The sequence below is a fragment of the Podarcis cretensis genome, assembly GCF_951804945.1.
Source record: "Podarcis cretensis genome assembly, chromosome: 1".
Classification (NCBI taxonomy): domain Eukaryota; kingdom Metazoa; phylum Chordata; class Lepidosauria; order Squamata; family Lacertidae; genus Podarcis; species Podarcis cretensis.
This window is the reverse complement of record NC_137170.1, coordinates 95,340,701-95,360,210: the sequence shown is the minus strand read 5'-3', so window position 1 is coordinate 95,360,210 and position 19,510 is coordinate 95,340,701. Positions and strand designations below refer to the sequence as shown.

General features: G+C 41.0%; 1 protein-coding gene across 21 annotated transcripts in view; it reads right to left on the bottom strand.

The window, feature by feature from the left end:
• The window catches only part of KALRN (kalirin RhoGEF kinase), a 492,818-nt gene that overhangs the window by 17,668 nt on the left and 455,640 nt on the right, over positions 1–19,510 (bottom strand). For 16 of the 21 annotated variants that reach the window (XM_079992495.1, XM_079992497.1, XM_079992481.1 and 13 more), the window contains 9 exons: positions 19,288–19,380; positions 18,615–18,665; positions 16,902–16,979; positions 15,286–15,471; positions 13,901–14,072; positions 12,457–12,698; positions 11,087–11,334; positions 6,904–7,027; positions 810–869 (listed from right to left, as the gene is read on the bottom strand). In XM_079992495.1, the coding sequence (XP_079848621.1) occupies positions 810–869; positions 6,904–7,027; positions 11,087–11,334; positions 12,457–12,698; positions 13,901–14,072; positions 15,286–15,471; positions 16,902–16,979; positions 18,615–18,665; positions 19,288–19,380 (1,254 nt within the window). Of the gene's footprint in view, positions 1–809; positions 870–6,903; positions 7,028–7,280; positions 7,303–10,180; positions 11,335–12,456; positions 12,699–13,900; positions 14,073–15,285; positions 15,472–16,901; positions 16,980–18,614; positions 18,666–19,287; positions 19,381–19,510 lie in introns of those variants that run through there. The other 5 variants (XM_079992490.1, XM_079992489.1, XM_079992491.1 and 2 more) reach the window with 2 other exon arrangements.

Sequence of the window (19,510 nt, the reverse complement as noted above, 5' to 3'; positions counted from 1 at the left end):
ATCGGTCAAAACAGGACCATTTCTCATCGGTAATGATTAAGGGCATATTCAAGTGATCGCCAATGGTAGGTGTGAGTTTTTTGTACACTTTTCTCCAGGGAATGGAAAACCAGCATTGTAGGCAGTCCAAAACACACTGGTGCATACAAGATACACATTTACAGTAAAGTAAGGATTAGCCCAAAAGGGACGCAGGTGGCGCTGTGGGTTAAAGCCTCAGCGCCTAGGGCTTGCCGATCGAAAGGTCGGCGGTTCGAATCCCTGCGGCAGGGTGCGCTCCCGCTGCTCGGTCCCAGCGCCTGCCAACCTAGCAGTTCGAAAGCACCTCCGGGTGCAAGTAGATAAATAGGGACCGCTTACCAGCGGGAAGGTAAACGGCGTTTCCGTGTGCGGCTCTGGCTTGCCAGAGCAGCGATGTCACGCTGGCCACGTGACCCGGAAGTGTCTCCGGACAGCGCTGGCCCCTGGCCTCTTAAGTGAGATGGGCGCACAACCCCAGAGTCTGTCAAGACTGGCCCGTACGGGCAGGGGTACCTTTACCTTTACCTTTACCTTTTAAGGATTAGCCCAAGCCAATCTGACACCTCACGTGCAGAATATAAAGGGCAGTTAAAAGGTTTTTAACAAATTAGATCAGTGATAGTTTGTTGCCCTTTAACACCGCCCTAGATCTGCTATCTGAGATGGCATTCTGCCTATCAGTCAGCCCCAAGTGCATTCCACTACACATGCAAAATTTCTCAGGGGGGTGGGATAGAAAAAGGTGCAAGGTGGGGGGAAGGGGAAGGTGCAAAAGGGTTATTGTCTACCTCCATGCTAGTGTTGGGATCAAGGTCATCACATTCTGACTCCTCTGAACTGTTTGTCTCCTTTTTGGCAGCATGGAGGAAAGAGAACAAAATTACAATGGGGAGAGAGATTAAGAGGCACAAGATCAGCAGAAGCAGGTGAGCGCAAGGTAGCAATGTGCACTGTGCAACTAACATGCTTTCCAAACAAAGAGGCACTAAGTGGCAAGCAGGAAAAGAAGAAAAAAGGTGTAGTAATCTTGAAATCATTCAGGGGGGGGGAAATCAAAGGTTTTAATGGAAGCAGCAGTATGAGGAGCTACCTCTGCTATACCAGCCCACTCCCACCCCCCATTTTGCAAGGCCCTTAAAACATCCACAACAATACTATACATGGAGAGCATTCACCAGACTCTTAACATTCTGTTCTAGTGCTGAAATCTATATCCTCCCAATGAACTCAGTTTGAAATAAAACGTCAGGTGGAGCCAAGAGTTCAATCTCCTTGGATTTGTTGTGCTTTTTAAAAAGACTTTCAGGTGTTTGACCATTCAGCCTATCAAATGTCAATCCTTTAAAAATGTACATGATCCATATACTTCAGTCAGCTTAAACATAAATGCAATCTGATGTGTGCAAGTACATAATTTTAAATTTAAGCACCCACCTTAAAAATCCAAACGGCATTTCCTTTGTTTCTGTTTTTTTGTGCTCCTTGGCCCAAATCCAAAGAAACATTAGAGCACAGCATAAGGTATCCCACTTACGGCTGCACTCAAAGCCCCCTCCCGCACCGTCCTTACAATACTGATTGCCTATTGATTTGAGGTGTGAGTGGCCAGACTCGGTCCAGGCACCAAATGCTTATTGGTCTTATCACTGCTGATAGATCAAATTACTCGTTTGACGGTATGTACACAACATAACAGGCACTGTAGGCACCCTTCTGAGTGGTGGATGTGGGAGATCACCCTGCTGCCACAGCAAACTTTTCCATTCTTTTGTAGGATAATCCGCAAGCAGATAAAAGTGGATCACCCTGCCTGCCCTGTAGTGATTGTGGAAGGGAAGGATGCAATAATGCAATTCCTGATCAAAAGAGTTGTATCAAACCTTAGCTAGAACAAGGTGGTAGATGTGTTTAATTTTTAGCATGTCAAACAGGCACCAAGAGAAAAATATTACTTAAAAAAAAGAAAGAAAGTAAACTGACTGATCAGTAGAGCAGATCATGGGTAGTCAAGCAGATGGTACCCTCAGAATGTGGTTGAGTGCCATTAGCCCCAGCCAATGGTCAGGGAGCTGCAGTTCAGCAACATCAGAAGGACACTCCATTGGTTACCCCTGAGTTAAGGGCTTTTATATCAAACACAAATGAAAAAAGAAAATTGTCCTGGGAACTGCAAGAGTGTTTAAGGTGTATTTAGTTGTACATAATTATTGTGACTATTATTGTCCTGCATTCACACAAAAATAAGTGCTGCACTTAAACCAGACTTCTCTCCATTGTCATTTAAATTGCAAAGCAGTTTTTTTTTTTAATTGCAAAGCAGTTTTGATGGATCTTTCTCCTTCCTGCCCAAAGAGTTTTGGGTTGAGATCCACAAACCAGTTTTGCCACGATTTAGACAAATTCCATGAAAATCCCACAAACTGCTAAAGCTAAATATTAATATTTGTCATTATAATATTTCTTTACTCAAAAGTATTACAAGTAATCTGAGATGTTAAAAAGCCATATATTGCTGTTTAATCACAAATATTATTTATAACACAGCTCAAAATCATATGTTATACAGTGGTACCTCAGGTTAAGTACTTAATTCGTTCCGGAGGTCCGTTCTTAACCTGAAACTGTTCCGAACCTGAAGCACCACTTTAGCTAATGCTGCCACCGCACTGCTGGAGCACGATTTCTGTTCTCATCCTGAAGCAAAGTTCTTAACCTGAAGCACTATTTCTGGGTTAGCAGAGTCTGTAACCTGAAGCGTATGTAACCTGAGGTACCACTGTATGTGTCAAAAAAAGACTAAACAAAGGAAATACTAAATGAAAACTTGAATCTCTGTGTTGGCTTCAATCTGCACAACAGATAGTGTGCACCTATAGAACTATTAACTGTCCAGACAGGTTTGAGAAATGTGCTACCACAAGAGCTTGTAGCTAGAGCTCTCTTTATACTACAGTGTTTTGATGTTAGTATGTTTTTAAGACAGACACAAGAGAATGCAAAGAAAAAAAGTGTTCTGCATAATATATATTTTGAGAAGTAACATTTTAAAGTTAGAATTTTAAAGAAATAGATCTACTACTAAACACATAGGGTGGAAGTCAGTAGAATGCTAAATTATTGTTCCATCTGGCTGTTCTGGGAGTTTCAAGCCTCCTGAGCAGATTGGGAATGGTGGGCCATAGGGATAACTGCTTATGCAACTTTCAATTGTTTATGTCACTTGCAAAGATGTATTTTGAAATATTAAATTCTCTTTGAGTTTCTAAAATATTGTTCTAGATATTATATTAGAAATGTGACCCAATATTACAAATTATATGTAATACAGAATATCAGTGAAGAATTTTAAGAATGCATTCGTTTCCAATTAATAAGGGTTTCTCCACACCTGCACCCCTGTGGAATATTTTTAGAAATGTAGTTTCCTGGTAAAGACCAATATGTGATTGAAACATGCCGGACTGCAAGTAGAAACTATTCAAGGAATTTTAAATTGCAATATATGGCTCAACACTCTTTTTCCTGTTATGCTGCTCAGATTGCAAAGGAGAACCAGGCTCATATACCTTAAACAGTCTGGTCAAGATGATTCCTGCTTTGGAAACATCTGACTTGCATTACATGTGCCCTTGAAGACAACTTGGAAGCTTCAATTGGTATAGATGCAGAATATAGCTGCCAGAGTTCTGGGTAGTATGGCCAGATGTCTATATTTGTGTGTGGCAATCTATTCACCATATTAAATATGCTGGTATTTACTTTTAAAGCCCTACACAGCTTAAGATCCCCAAACCTGAAGGAGACCAATTCTCACTGCAACCTGTGTGTGATTAAGGACCTTTTTTGGTATTGGCATGCCCTCTATGGAGTACTCTTGTTATAGAGACTTAGTGTGGTGCCTACATTGATGGCACCAGGTTGAAATATTATTGTTCAGCCTGGCATTTAATCTTGTGCATGTTTTAAGAATGTAGCCTCTCTCTGCTCTGGTTTTATTGTTGCATTTTATGTCTATCTTGATGGTGCAATGCCCTGAAATTTTTATGAGTGAAGAATGGTATGAAAAGTTTTAAATAAATATAGCAGCTATACAGAAGAATTTTAGCAGGTGCAGCTGGTCATGGCAGAAGTGGGGAAAAGCTGCACCTGCTAGAACTGCAGCTCCTACGCATCTGCTAAAGTTATATGAGCCCTATCTTCCTTTACTTTAAACTAGGGTAAGCAGATGAAAGCATCAAGCAGGCTCACTGAAGTTAGCACTGCTGAATAGACACAGACAAACACAAGCATATTAACACAAAAATGCAAACGTTGTTAGAATGCATGCAGATTTTACATTGCCACCACCACAGTTAATTCAATTTAAACCCCATTTCAACAAAAACACTTCTGTACGGTCATTGGTATTCCAAAAACAGTATTAATTTGAATGGAAACCAAATTATTTGCCTGAAGATTTTCTATGGCCTGAGTCACAGAATGTATACTTGGTCCATTTGATAAAGTTCTAAAGGGAGCAAGAAGGACCTGGGGTGGATTAGGCACTCTTCCATATTATCCAAACACTGTATGTGACAAATCACACAACCAGAATGAAAACTAAGAAAAACCTTACAAATAAAAATGTCAGTGTATTAGTAGCCCCAACAAATGCTGGCTGAATGGCATCAGCAGGGATCTGGAACGGCATAAGAACATGAAAAAAGTGGCTGACTCCTCACCATATTTGGAAAAAACCCACAAACAACTTTCTGATTGCCTAAGCCCCACTGACTTCAGTAGTTCATTAGAGACCAAGTGCTTTGATGGACTGAGGCTTAAGAGCCTGATCAAAATAGTTGTTGGAAGTTAGTGATAGAAGAGCCCAGTAGACACCCACAATATTAGGAGGGTGATCCACAACAACTGATCACACCGTAGCTAGTGCCTAGGGGGCCATTGTTGGAAAAAGGTTGGGAGACACTGGTCTAGGGATCTGCATAGGGTGAATTGACAATGCTCATTGTGCAACAACTCATGCCATCACTAAGGCTAGCAGTGTGAGTAGTTATACCCTGTTTGTAATTCTGCTGGAAGTTGCAGATCAGACTGCCTTATCACAGATCAAGGTGGTTTGGGGTGGGCTTTTTGTCACATGCTGTTATGTTCGTTAAGGCTTGCAAGCTTATCATAGTTGCCTTGAGCATTTCATCCCCAAGAGTTTCATGAACCTACATTGCAGATCTCACAATGAATTTGCTACACAAACATTTTGTAGCCTTTGTCCATGAGAAGGTTGCTTGGCATAAAGCTGTTATGTCAACCCCAGGAAACAATGGTGTAGTGGTGGGCGAGAAGGTAAAGCTGGCATTTCACAATTAATTCCATGCCCCACTTCTTCATGGAAATGTTCAAAAAAATGTGTCACTGCAAGCAAGATGTACATACATCTCTGTTGGGCCACTTACAAAACTCCTGCTTCACTTCCACAAACATTCATGGCACTTTCATACTAAAAAATTGCACTGAGATTTCTTCAGATCATGTTTATGGAGGGCAGGAATTTTGTGCCAACTGCATGACTTGCGTGTCTTCCACTGTCTCCAGTAAGTCATGCCTATTAAGAGGAAAAGCATTGAAACTGGGTTTCAGGGAGTGGAATTCAATCCCATGGTGGACAAAAAATTCCTTGCCAAATCAGTCTGTCTCTTTTTCAGCTAGAAAATGACAACCAGTGATGTGATTCTCACGATGACTTTGAGGACTAGCGGGCATAAGTGGGATTTATGACTGTTATGTAAACTTCTTAGAACTTTTCTTTTTTTGCTTAAGGAGTTTAGAAATATTGTTAAATAAAACAAATAAAAAGAGACAATACTCAGAGTGGTGTGTCCCCCACCCCCCTAGGCATCACAGTTCCCAACTAAATGACTCATTATTACAACTGGATTTTCCTAATTCCTTTTTTTGGGGGGGGAAGGGTTAATGATTAGCCAGAAGAGCTGGAATTTATTTGGGTTGTTCCTATATAGCAGGCACAATTCCAGGAGAAGATGTCAGAAGCTACATGAAAGAACCAGAGCAGTAAGTAAACATTGCCCTTACATAACTGGGTTGGGGGGAAAGGTGAAGTTTTTCTTCCTCATCCCTAATTTCTAGGAATTTAATTTCTAGGAATTTATTGAAAACATCATGGAAGTCTTCAATATGAACAGTCTTAGTCATAATACATCTATAACATACAAATCAATCTCTGTAGGATTGGAAATGCCGCAACAGCTAAACTAGTTTAAAAACAGCAGTGTTAGGCAGTGTTTAAGCAGCCCTAGAAGGATGAAACAGCCCCACCAAAACTTCTAGCAGGTCATTTTGACAGAGGTTGCCTGTTCTGCACTGTCATTGCTTACCAACCCCTGAAGGCATTTTGCTGCTCATGGATCATTTGTTGCAGATTGTTCCTCATCTATTAATAGCCAAGTCTTGCCTTATTTGGGCTGGCATGATTTTTGGTCCCTCCAAGGGAAAATTTTGCTCGCCTCTGCTTGGTCTTTTTAACTGGACATCTTTAACTGCACGTACACTTTTGATGGTTGCATTAAACTTCTGAAGTTAAATACTACACACAAACACACACACACACACACACACACAGAAACTATTTACTTACATTTTGGATGCCAGTGGTGAGGAGGGAAAAAAGCTGTGTTGTATCTTGCATGCAAAATCCGGCCAAAATGTCTACTACTACCAAAAAGTAAAACAAATTAAAAATAAAAAGCAAAAAGGGAAAAACAAAACAAAGTAAAAAGCCAGATGTCACCCCCTGTCCATATAGAGGATGTTGCAGGGGGAGTGAGGATGAGAAGCAGGAGGCAGCGCACAGCTTCTGATGGCCTTACTCACTTTAACAGAGACTTTGTTGCCCAGAATATCCTTGGGTTTACGTAGGCCATTGGCTTCAGTTTTGCCACTGCTTTCCTTTTCTGCCCGCTTTCTCATGCGCAGGGTATGCCATGAACATGACTTCCTGTTGTACCAAAAAATGCACCAATCAAATGGCATATCTTAGTAGGAAGAGGAAGGGATGTGGAAAAGCAATCAGCACACATGTTCTCGATACCTGCAGCCCCCCTTAAGAAGGGAGAAGCCACTTGCAATATGCCTAGTTGGGTGCAAACATTCAAGTCAGGATTTCAAACTAGTCTAGAACAAATGTTTTGTTTATTCTTGCTAATTGAAAGAAGATATTTTCTGTAAGTTGGCTGCAGGTCCGCAGATAACAGCATACTTCTTATTCATAACCTGCAAGGGTTGGCAAAGTAAATTCTTCCAGTTAAAGTGAAAATATTGCAAAATTAGAGAGAAATTAAGTCTTTGTGCATATCTTACAGAGCAACACAAAGCATTTGTGTATTCCATAGTTCGGTGCCAGCTCCCAAACATCAGAAGTTAGATGATAACCACTTTATTAGATAGAGGAGATAAACATCATAGTACAGCTGAGTTGATAAAACATAGGCATGTTGAAAGAACAAGAACTTCTTTGCTTAAGCATTAGCAATGCTTGTCTTTCTGCTCTAAGGAACAGAAAATGAAGTTTCTATATTCCCATTTTGTGTCCCAATACACATCCTACCTTTGCCACAAAATGTTTTCTTTAGGATGGGGAAGCAGAAATAGGAAAGTGTATGTATCAAAGCAAATAAGAATACTGACAACTATTTAGTCATTAACTGGATCGCCATTGCATGTCACTTTATAACAGAGAATCCCCCCTCTGTGGATTTGTAATACATTTTCATGTATACAGCTGAGTGAGAACTCACTTTTCTAAAACAGAAGCAAAACAGCTAGAACCATGGCTCAGTTGTCTGCTGTATTTGTCTTGGGTTTGTTTGTTTGTTTGTTTGTTTGTTTGTTTGTTTGTATGCTGCAAGTCTAGACTCTGATCCCAGCTATGAAGACATAACAACATACCTTACAAGAAAGGGCAGGTCTGCACTTCATAACTGCCACAGGAAAACACTGCTGTAACACCAGTGTTTCCTGCAGAAAATATGTGAAGGGTGGGCATTCACACATACATATTTTAAACATTCATGTACATATATCTGGGATTCCCAATTGAGCAAGAGCTTCTGGATGTGTGTACACACGTATGACATTCACTTTTTTTTTTACTGTGGTGAAAAATGGTGTGTAGAGCTACTCAAAAAGTTGCATGCAAACTGGGAGATCATTGAACATTTTATGAATTATCTCACAAAACAACACTTTGTTCCAATACTGAAATGCTTTGTGCTTATATAGTATTGTTCACCAGATTATTTGGTTGCAGTGTAATATTAAAAAGCAAAAAAACCCCAAGGCTTAGAGCAAATAAGCCACACCATCACAAGACTAAACTGATTTATATCAAATTGTGGTCAACCGTAGTTTATGAACTGTGTATATGCTAGTGTTACAAGAGAAGTCTGATAGGCAACATTGTTTGGGAGCATGCAATGGATATCAATATCATCAAACCATGTGATATTGCGCTGTACCAGTCCTGTTCACAACCTCCACATGCATGCTCACTGAACAAGTGAGGGAAATATAGCTTCATATTCAAGTATATTTAGAAGAAGGTGTGAAAGGGGCTCCTAATGACCTGTGGTTTCACTCCTTCACCCAAACATTCAGTGAATGTGTGTACTGCAGGCATGAACAGGGCTTTGGTTTGCAGAGCTCAGGGGGCAGATTTCTCTAAGATAATACTTGAGCATAATATCCATAGAAGCATGAGAAGTAAATGGGAAAGAATGGGAACATTATTAAGGAACATAAAACTAGTGAAGTAAGATTGATATAGATTTGCTTTTTTTCTGAATAAAAGGCCAAACTTTTAATTTTGGAGAGGAGGGGGAAGAAAAATTCCCATTTCCCCCTACATATTCAAGTTAGCTTGAAGTAATTTTGAGAACATAAAAGGCTTTGAAACAAAGTGTACAGAATTCTCAGCATTTGCAGGGATATTCTATAGTAGCGTGAAACCCATGAGAGAGATACATAGGCCTTCTCTCTCTGTACTGTTATGTATTTATGCATATATTGTTCATGTTTTTCCCACCCAGCAAGTCATTGTGCTTTATTTCCATTGGTGCAGTGTTTGCTTCATCATTGGTCTTCCTGTAGCATAGCAGTTTTGTGCATGAAAAGTTATGGTCAAAAACCTAAGTCCCAATCCACATGACAATTCCCCTTGCCATGAAAATAACTGCTCCCACATCTCACTGAATTTTGTGAATATGCCCCCTGGGCTGTTCCTAATATGGGAGGTACCCTGAGCAAGGCCAATCACACAAATGCCTGGCAAAACCAGCATGTGAGTTCCATTAAGAAACTTCTGTTACTCCCCATTTCCTCAGGCCTTGACATCACCTTGAGATCTTCACTGGATGAATGATGGTCAGGACATAGCTGAGTGGATAGAGCACGACACCCTTAATCTCAGGGTTGTGGGTTCAATCCCCACATTGGGCAAAAGGGGGATTGGACTAGATGACCCTCCTAGTCCCTTCCAGCTCTACAATTCTATGATAACTTTGTAAAGACTATAAATTATTAGGCCCAGTGCAGACCTAACCATATTAAGCACTGACAAGAAAGCAGGAGGTATGCTGTGAGCTCACATTCTTTCCCCCCCTCTTTGGTGCAAATTCACCTCTTCTCTTGTTGATTTTTGCCATAGTTGAGCACTACACCCAGGACGCACCAATGCTAACCATGGTTAATGTGAAGCAGCTTAGCAAATATTTGCAGTCTTGCTTCAAATCCTGGTTAGGAATCAGACTCATAGCTAAACATGGTTAGCATCTATGCAGATGCAACAATAAATCATGGCTAAGGCTAATAAGAAAAAAATATTTGTGTGGAAATCTTCATGTAGGCTATTCCCTCTCTCTTAAGATATAAAGACTGGCAGCATTGTGCCTGCACTGAGCCTTATTCATTTGCTGCAGCATACGTTAAATCTAATGAGTCAACACACCTAATCTTCAGTACTTAAAAGTCCATTGAAGAGCTCCCTTCAACAACTGTACTCCAAGGAATCTGTGCAAGATAACCAATGCTGAATCAATTTTTGACAACTGAAGATAAAAATAAAAATAAAAATCAACTGGTTTTACAAAAAGGATTGTACCTTCAGTATTTAATATCAAAAACATTTTCTTGCATTATTTAATCATTTCAAACTGACAAATTTCAAAAAAAGGTGAAATAGTATTCACACATTTGTTAAATAAGCAACAAAACATTGTAAGAAAAATAAGAACTTAAAGAGGGTCAAAAACTGGTCCTTTTTAACCTCATCAAAACATGCTCATGGTGAAAATTTATTTTACATATTTAAAATAGTACATTTAAAATTATTAGTTACATTACAGGTACAATGATGAACATTGCGACTATCCATAATATTGCACAACCTGACTTCAAATATGGGTTTCTTTAAATAGTGCAAAATACTTTTTACAGGAATGTACTCCAAAGGGGATTTCTCAAACCAAATTATTATTACAAAATATTATGTGAACAGAAAAAAGAAACTTTCAAAATAAAAAAGTTACAATCTGTACAAGAAATTGCCATTGACAACATCGAATCTCTAGTCCTTGAGAAGTGGGTCTCAATCCAATACAAGGCCTGATGTATGTGGGTGGTGTTTTTCTTTGCTCTATATCATTATAACCTATATATATATATTTATATTTATATATATTATAAGCAATTTAAAACACAAGATAAATACAAGTCCAGTCAAATCAGGTCCATATTTAGGAAAGGATGGGGGGAAACTATGCCCTTTAAACTGTCTATGGATTTCAATTCTTTACAAACTATGGGGGCAGAGCGGGGAGAGAACAAAATTCCAACAAAAGCCCAACTATGCCAACATGGATACCCCATGTTGTGTTACCAAGCAAAGTTTGTTCCAATGGCACTGTAGATTTTAAAAAAGGCAGGAAAATCCTAAGATTTGGGTTTTATTTTTCCTCAAAAATCCACATACTGCTCCCAGGGAATCCAACACAGCACTTACTTTATGCCTCCATCGCTATTATCTGTAGTTGATTTAGTGAGGGGAGCCAATATATTCCCTGGGATCCATCCTTCTGCTGCTGGTGAATGGTCATTGGCAGGCTGGTACACAAGGAACATGTTCTGCTGGTTAATGGCAAGTACTTGGACCACCTCACCCTGGTTGACACAGATTTCATTCTCCTTCAGTGCATAGTAATCTTTGATGACCACCATAGAAGAGGTCCCATTGCACCCACCCAAGTCATTCTGAAGAAGAGACACAGAAAGCAACAGTGACAAGATAGCTCGGCTGCAATGCTAAGTTTTTTTATCAGCATCTCCTGGGCAACACATTTAAGTGTACTAAGAGTTTACAAGACATCTCAGTGTGCACAGCAGAATGTTGCCTAGGCAACTGCACTGTGTTTCCTTCCATGTGATGCTGTGCGATTGATGGACTACAGATCAGTTGGCGTAAATTCACAAATGCATACTCATTGTCACTATAAGCAGTAGCTCTTTTTAATAGCCTGCTTGTGGAAAAAACCTACGCATAAGCTTGGGAAACAACAGTTGTCAACTAATTTCATAGGACATTTTTGAAAATCGATTATTTTCCTAATTTGGGAGATGGGAGAAGATCAGTTAAATAAATGCATCAAGTTACATCGGTTTTGGAAGGCAAAGTGAAACTCTGGTCACATAATGGAAGTACTGCAGCTGATATAATTAAGGTAAAGAAAAATAAGAAGCAAGAAGAACTTTGTGTGCAAAAGCTCCCTGGTTCTACTCATCTCCAGGTAGGGCTGGGAGAGAGTTAGGACTGAAACCCTGCTAGTCAGTGTAGACAATACTGAGCTAGGCAGACTAACAGTCTGACTTGGTATACCACAGATTCCTATGTTTCACTTACGCCAGTTGTTGCTGAGAAGTCTGCAAGAAGGAATGAAGGCAATTGCACTTCCTTGCTGTTATCTACTCCCTCTGAACATGGACTTCCCATTCAGCCATCAGGGGGGACCACTCCCCATGAATTTGTCTTAAGATTGTTGTTCTTTAAAGCAATTACAACTAATAGCCACCAGCACATGTGGCAGTGATTTCAAGGCTAGAGATGCACTTGTGTCTCCCTCTGTCGAATTTGCTTTCAGCTTTTTAAAAAAAATTGCACCATGCAGATTCTTGAGCCCTTTCCTAACACCCAGAACAGACTTAAGACTGGATTTTGCTGTCTGAAAGCTGAAGCTCATTTCCTTCTTGGATCAGCAGTTATTGACTCACTGGTTCAAGTACTCACATCCACTAACCAGGATCAGTAACAGGCCAAATTTGAAATGATGGCAATTGCAGTAAAAACAACAACAACACAAAGTGAAAATACATACATACCTTGATTAGTTCATATTTGTCCCCAGGCTGGTGCTGCTCATGCCCTGTGCTGCCATTGGAGGTAGATATTTTCAGAGGTGGAAGAGATGGGTTACGCATTGTAGCCTTCAAAGGTTTATCCGACCCTACTGGACCTGAGGAATAGGGTCTGGTGATGGGCTGAGGTACCCTGCTGGTCTGGGGTCTCATTACAGCAGAACTGCTGTTTTCTTTGCGCTGGTACTCTATAGGAGACTGTAGTGCTGGAGTAGAACACTAGGAGTTAGTACAGACCTGCCCATTTGTGACACCATGTTTGCCTAATGCAAGGGATGCCATGTTTAGCTTGTTTCAAACAAGTAGCCTGGGAAAATACAAACCATTCACCTACATAGCTTGGAAGCACTGAAAGTTTGTCTTCAGGAAGAGTGAAGGAAGCACTTTCACAAGTGCTGACTTAACAAGACTGTAAAAACCCAACGGTGCAGATCAGGCCCGCTTGGAGCTCATAGTAATACTCCCTACTTCTAGCCTCTTGATAACAGCAACAGTGAGCAGTGTCTGCTCAGTGATGTCCCTCCTGCTTCCATAATTTGTTGCTCTGGTGGTTGATACTAAATAGCAGCTAGACCTAAAAGATTACTTATCTTTATTTTATTTAAGATGAAATTGGTAGAGAAGAGAGGCAAAGGCAGCTTCTGCAAAATTCTGGCTTAAGAGCAAGAAGAAAACAGAACAAACCTAGTTTCAAAGTCAGAAGCTCTGCATGCCCATCCCTTACTATATGCAAATATAACATGGATGGGGAACTTGTGGGCTGCTATATCCTCTCTAAGTAGAAGAGGAGTCCATAGCTGAAACTACATACTGTTTGGAGTAGGACTTCCTCTAATATGTCCTGAATCTCACATGATTTAGCTTCATTGGAGGAAAAATGTAGCTTGTACCCAAGACTGGCTTGCATACCTAAGGACTGTGAAGTGGCCAATTTTTAAAGAGGGATACAGGAAATGACAAGCCAATTAGCATAACATCTGTTCCAGGTAAATTGGTGGACACCGTTGTGAAAGATGATAGCGTATACAAAAAGCAGTGCCGCTGAAGAAGAATTAACATGGCTTCTGAGAAAGTAGGACTTGTCTTGCTAACCATTTATGGAGTTCTTCGAGAGTGGCAGTAAGTATCTGGATGGGGTGATCTGGGGGACAATGGTACAATCCAACACACCACATCCTGAAATCCACTGCTAGACTTCCTAAAAGAAAAAGATTTTCACCCTAGATTTTAATCCTTAGCACAAAATTTATCTGCCTCCAGTCATGCTCCATTTAAAAGGAAGGTCAGCGTGCATGACAGTTATGGAGGTGGCCTGCAACAGCAATCTAGGTAGGAATAAGGTTCTGCCCAGAACAGTCAGAAAGCACTTGGGTTTTCTATAATCAAGGACAGAGATAAAAATGCTTACCATTTAAGAAGTCCCTCTGTGTGTCCAGCACTTGATTGATATCCTCCACCCAAGCTTGCTGGATTTCAGGATTGGCTGCCTGCAAAATGAGCCTTTCTGACGTTTCCCGACTCATGAGTGCGAATTTGCAGGGATCATTGTCCACATTATCCTCAAGGATTAGGTATGTCATCTGCAAGCAACCAGAGAAAGCTCAATGCTCATTCAAGGGGGAGCAAGCAAATTCAGGTAAACTATATAGCAGCTAAACTGAAAGATGGCCCTGCCACCACTGTCCAAATGAAGAGCAGCAACCACAGAAGGTTCACTTCCCCAGAGGAGGAACTCTCTGGAAGTAACGTCCCATAGAGAATACTTGGCTTTCAGCTTTGTTCTTCAACTTCTGTGGTAAGCATCTTCAAGAACAGTTCAATTATCTCTGAGTTACTGGCTTTCTTCAATGGTTAGCAATGCTAATAATTATGGGTGGGAGGAAGAAAATTGCTCTAAATTAGACGCCCTCCAAAACAGAAAATGCTTTCTGTCATATTGCCAAATAAACACAAGCATCAACAGAACAGCCTCTAAGAGGAAAAATATAATGCTGTTTGCCCAGGTATATAATTCAAGTGCACGAAGGTTTATCATTTGCTGACTGAAGTTTTTTGCTGAACATTTAGAGCAGGGGTTGGGAATCTTTTTCAGTCCTGAAAGTCACTTTCCTTCATGGGCAACCTTCTATGGGTCGGATGCCAGTGGGTGGGGCAATGGATGCAACTTCTACCTTTGTACAGTAGGCTATATATGAGCCCTGTAGAATTCAGAAGCACACACACACACAACACACACCCATCCATCAAGGCAAGCAAGAGGTGTTTTTGTAGGTCAACAACACATTTCATCCAGGCAAAAGCAGTGAAGGAGACTGCTGAGGCTGTCTGTGAGAGGGTGTAGCTCAGGGATGGGGTATGGCCAAGTGAGAGTACTGAGGGGCCAAGGGGCATTTGGCCCCTAGGCCTAAGGTTCTCCAATTCTGGTTTAGATAGTTCAGCTCTAATTAGATGTGATGTTATTTTGACGCTCATTATCCTAACCCTATGCTATTCTAGCAGTTTTATTTAATCACTCACTCAGTCTGCACACACAGACACACGTCACAGAATAATAGAATAGAATATTAAAATAGATTATATATCTATTGTACATGGCTGCAAGTCAGAGAATGACATGAACTGTAGGACTGGAAAAGGGCCTAATGACCATCTTCTTTAAACCTCCTGCACTGAAGCAGAAGGACCTTTTCACACCACCAACTTTGCTTATCTAGTGTGCAGCAAACCAAGAAAAGGAAAAATGCACTGCAGTGAAGTTTCCAAATGACTCAAGGAAGCACAACCACAACTTACCTTTATGCTTCGCTTAAAAAGGTACCCAGGTGTTAGAGAGCCTTTCCTCAGAAGTTCACTAAAGATGACAATTTGCTCAAAGAGGAAAACTCTGCGTTCTTTTGGCCGAGAGAGACCTCCAGAATCCTGCTCCGTTACATAGAACGTATCCTGCTGTAGCAACTTCCCTTGGGCTGCCAGCTTGCCCTAAGTTAAATAATTGTTAAGTTAAACACAGATGGCATAGAAAGATGAAAGGCACTCATTCATGGCCATCATGTTATCACATGGTCTGGGGTAGACCTTAGGATTTGCTCACGTGTGTGAAATGATTCATTATCACATGATGTTTAGCCATCTATGCTCAAAACTCGCTACCAAGTTCATGTACCCAATACCCTAACATGAATATGGAATTATGTACAATATATGCATGCCCACCCATATATCTGACCCTTGCAAACCTCCTGCATCAAAAAAACCCTGAAGGAACAAAGGAATTTGGCATGCACACACACACATACAGGTGTATGTGCATATCTCCCACACCATACTATATTGTATGTGTGATAAGGGATTCAGTCCAATGCCCTGCCATATGTAAGATTTCCACATTGGTGACTCTGAAGCAGATGCCTGAAGTTTTACTCAAAATGACTTATAAATTAAGCAATCCCACAGTGGAGAATCAGGAGTAACAGGGAAATTACAGTGGTGCCTCGCAAGACGAAATTAATTCGTTCCGCAAGTTTTTTCTTCTTGCGAGTTTTTCGTCTTGCGAAGCACGGTTTCCCATAGGAATGCATTGAAAATCAATCAATGCGTTCCTATGGAAACCGCCTTCAGACCAGGTCCGGGGACAGTCTGTCCCCCGACCTCTTCTGAAGGCTGGGGGGGGAGGGACAAGGGCTTTTCTTTCCACCGTGCTTTCCTGCTATCCCGGACGGCTTTTAAAATGCTGGCGGTGGAGAGCAAAGCCTTTCGGCCCCCACCAGCCTTCCTGGACCTCTTCTGAAGGCCGGAGGGGGGGGCGAAAGGCTTTGCTCCCCACCGCCAGCATTTAAAAGAGGTCCCCGGAGATTTCCCTATGGGCTTTCTTCTTGCGAAGCAAGCCGATAGGGAAATTCGTCTTGCGGAACGACTCAAAAATGGAAAACTCTTTCGTCTTGCGAGTTTTTCGTTTTGCGAGGCGTTCGTCTTGCGAGGCACCACTGTATCCATAAGCTACAACAACTTCAACACAATACTACATAGAAGCTTCAAGGTTTCACTGGACTGAGAGTCACAGTGATGCCTTCAACAACAACAGCAAAGGTAAAAGGCACCAGGCATAAGAAACTGCTTGCTATGTGATTACAGGTGCCAAAGGAAATGATTAAACAGTCTCTGTTCAGCTGTGTGTGTGTATGCACATGTGTAAGAGCACACTCATGCCCACAAGTGTACAAACGAAACTTCCTTCCTGGGTAAGACTCAAAGCAGAAAGTTTAAGCATATCATACCCACCATTTTATGGAAGAAAGTTCACACAACTCCCCCCCCCTTTCTAAAATGCAGTTGGGCTATTCCAATGAGACACAGCTATTAGTGTCAACAATTGTACTATTACATCCACATTTAAAAATATTGACTTCTACCTCAAAGCCCTGAAGACGACCCAGGTTCATCATGTCATTGCAGCGTTTAGGAACAAGGCACATCAGCTCCACAGCTTTCTATTGGAGAGAGGCAATACATAATCAGAACTGGAAGGAAATGAAAGGGCATCTAGTGTGCTACTCTACTCAAGGTAGGGCAAACCACGTATTGACCCTTCCATCCATGGTACAGAGGCCAGAGTCTGAAAGTGGGCATCTTGTAGAAAGATGTCAGAGGAGCAAATAGCTCAAGACCGCTCAAGCAAGAGGGTCAATGCTTATTTTGCCTGGTGTGCTCTGGTCCATGGGGTCATGAAGAGTCGGACATGACTAAATGACTAAAAGACTTAACAACAAAATAACAAATTACTAAAGCAGCTAGACAGTGGAACTTCAAATATGGCTTCCCATCACACCTACAGTGTGACCCAAAAATCCACCTACAAAATAATTCTAGCAGGCACAATTATTGCCACCAAGGACTGACCACAATCCCCACCCATGTAGATGCCTGCTGTACACAGGAAATGCCCAAAGTGACCAGAGCAAGAAGAGCCTTCCTTGTTTTGGCTGTGGGGTGAAAGTGGTTCAGTGAAGCCAACCACAGGTGGGGCAGGAATTGAATCCATTACTACCTTGCAAGCCAGTCATATGAAGCTGCCTTTGCCTCAAACCATCTAGAGACCATTAACTCTCAGCAAGCCCCATTAACTTTACCAAATGCAAGCACTGATGAAGCCATAGCTCCACAGCCTGCCTTTAAGTGGGGCTACAGAAGGGTTGGTTTTGGACATAGGAAAAGGATTTTGAACTCCTGTTCAAGACCTGTGGATGAGGGAAAAGCTCCATCTGATTGTATTGTCTAATTTTGTGTTATGCCATGCTCCCATGGTGCACTCTCTCAGAATTCAAAATGTGTCCACTGATCTAATTATCGGCAACTACTGCAGTATGGGACAGAGTGAACCTATGCATAAAGAGAAAGCTCCCCACTTCAGACTCCGCCCCCCCCCCATGAACTGATGGCAGGAAGGGGCAGTAAAGCTCCATTCAACACAAAGGTGAGCATGTGGAGAATGCTTGAAAGGGACTTCAATAAAATTATCTGAACAAATACTGTTTGGTAGCCAACACGGTCCCCTCCAGCTGTTGGATCACAACTCCTGGAGGGGGCGATGCTGCCTGGGACCGATGGAAGTGACATCAAGCAACATCTTGGTCTACTGAAAGACCCTTTGCAAGTTCTAGGCTGGTATCCGAACTTGTGTCTTCCAAATTTGTAACTGTGTTTTTAATTAATGCATCATATCAAATGTTACCTTGTGTCAATTGCAACTATCCTTGATGATCAAAGGAAGAGGGCAAGGAAAGTCTAAAGTAAGGATATTCAATTTGCTGCTCATAAGGCTAGATTTTCATTCACTAATTTTAGCCCGAGTTGACATTTTACATTAAACATTATTGAAAATGAATACAGCATAAAAGCAAGTATTTAAAGGCAGTGGAGGTGGGGTGGGGAGGGGAGTAAACAATAAAAAAATCATTTTTCTTCTTCTTACTGGTTTCACCATATGAAAATCACTCATATACTTTTTTGGTATCTTGACTTTCTGTTAATATACAAACACCCAAGCCAGCTTGCAACATGAACACATTATAATCATTCAGTAAAAACAATACAAAAGAGAAAAGACAGTAGATAAAAGTCCATACCTCTGTCTCTGAACATTCCAGCCCAGCTTTTTCACTGTATTTTAGAAAATCCTACAGGAATGAAAAACATCCTCTTAAAAATAATTAACAAGAATACATATTGATATTTTCCCCTTTGAAAGCATACTTGCTTACTTGTGGAAATGATTTTGCGTGGCAAGGTTCCAAACCCTCCCGAGATGTTAAGGAATAAAGACACATGAGACCACTAACTTTAGGTGAGTCTATGCTGCGGTTTAAAAGTGCCACCCATTTATAGACATAAAGGTCCTAACTGATGAGCAAATAGAACACAAGACTGAAACAAAATGTGTGCATTTACAAATTTTATTGTGATCTACAGTAATTTTGTTATGCATGATTGAATCTGAAGGCTTTTTGAATGCTGAACATGTAAACCGTACATTTCAAATTTAAATGGTCTCTATAGGGCACCTGGAAAACACCCCATCCACTCAACCCTTCACAGTGCATGCTCCCTGTACTGCAATAGCTTTGATGCAGTATGGGGGGAAACAAACAAGTAAAGCTCCAGTATACATACAATGCTCCAGGGAGCATTGTGGTTTAGCCTGCTACAGCAACTGGGTTGGTTTTTTTTTTTGCCATTATCAGTATACAGGTATTTGGATAACCTTTTTCCTAGACACAACAATTCACTGGTATATTTCACCTTGAGTAGCAGCTGGTACTTGGTTATTCTTTGAATGGGCTTTATTAAGAAGTCACTGAGAGTTAGCCGTTGGTTTATTTCTTGTTGCACCTCCTAGAAAACAAAAAGTAGGCAATATCAACAAACAAAAAAAACCTTATTTATATCTTGTCTTTCTTCCAAGGAAACTCAAGGGGTCCCCATCCAAGCACTGACCAGACTATGCGTTACTTAGTTTTAGCAA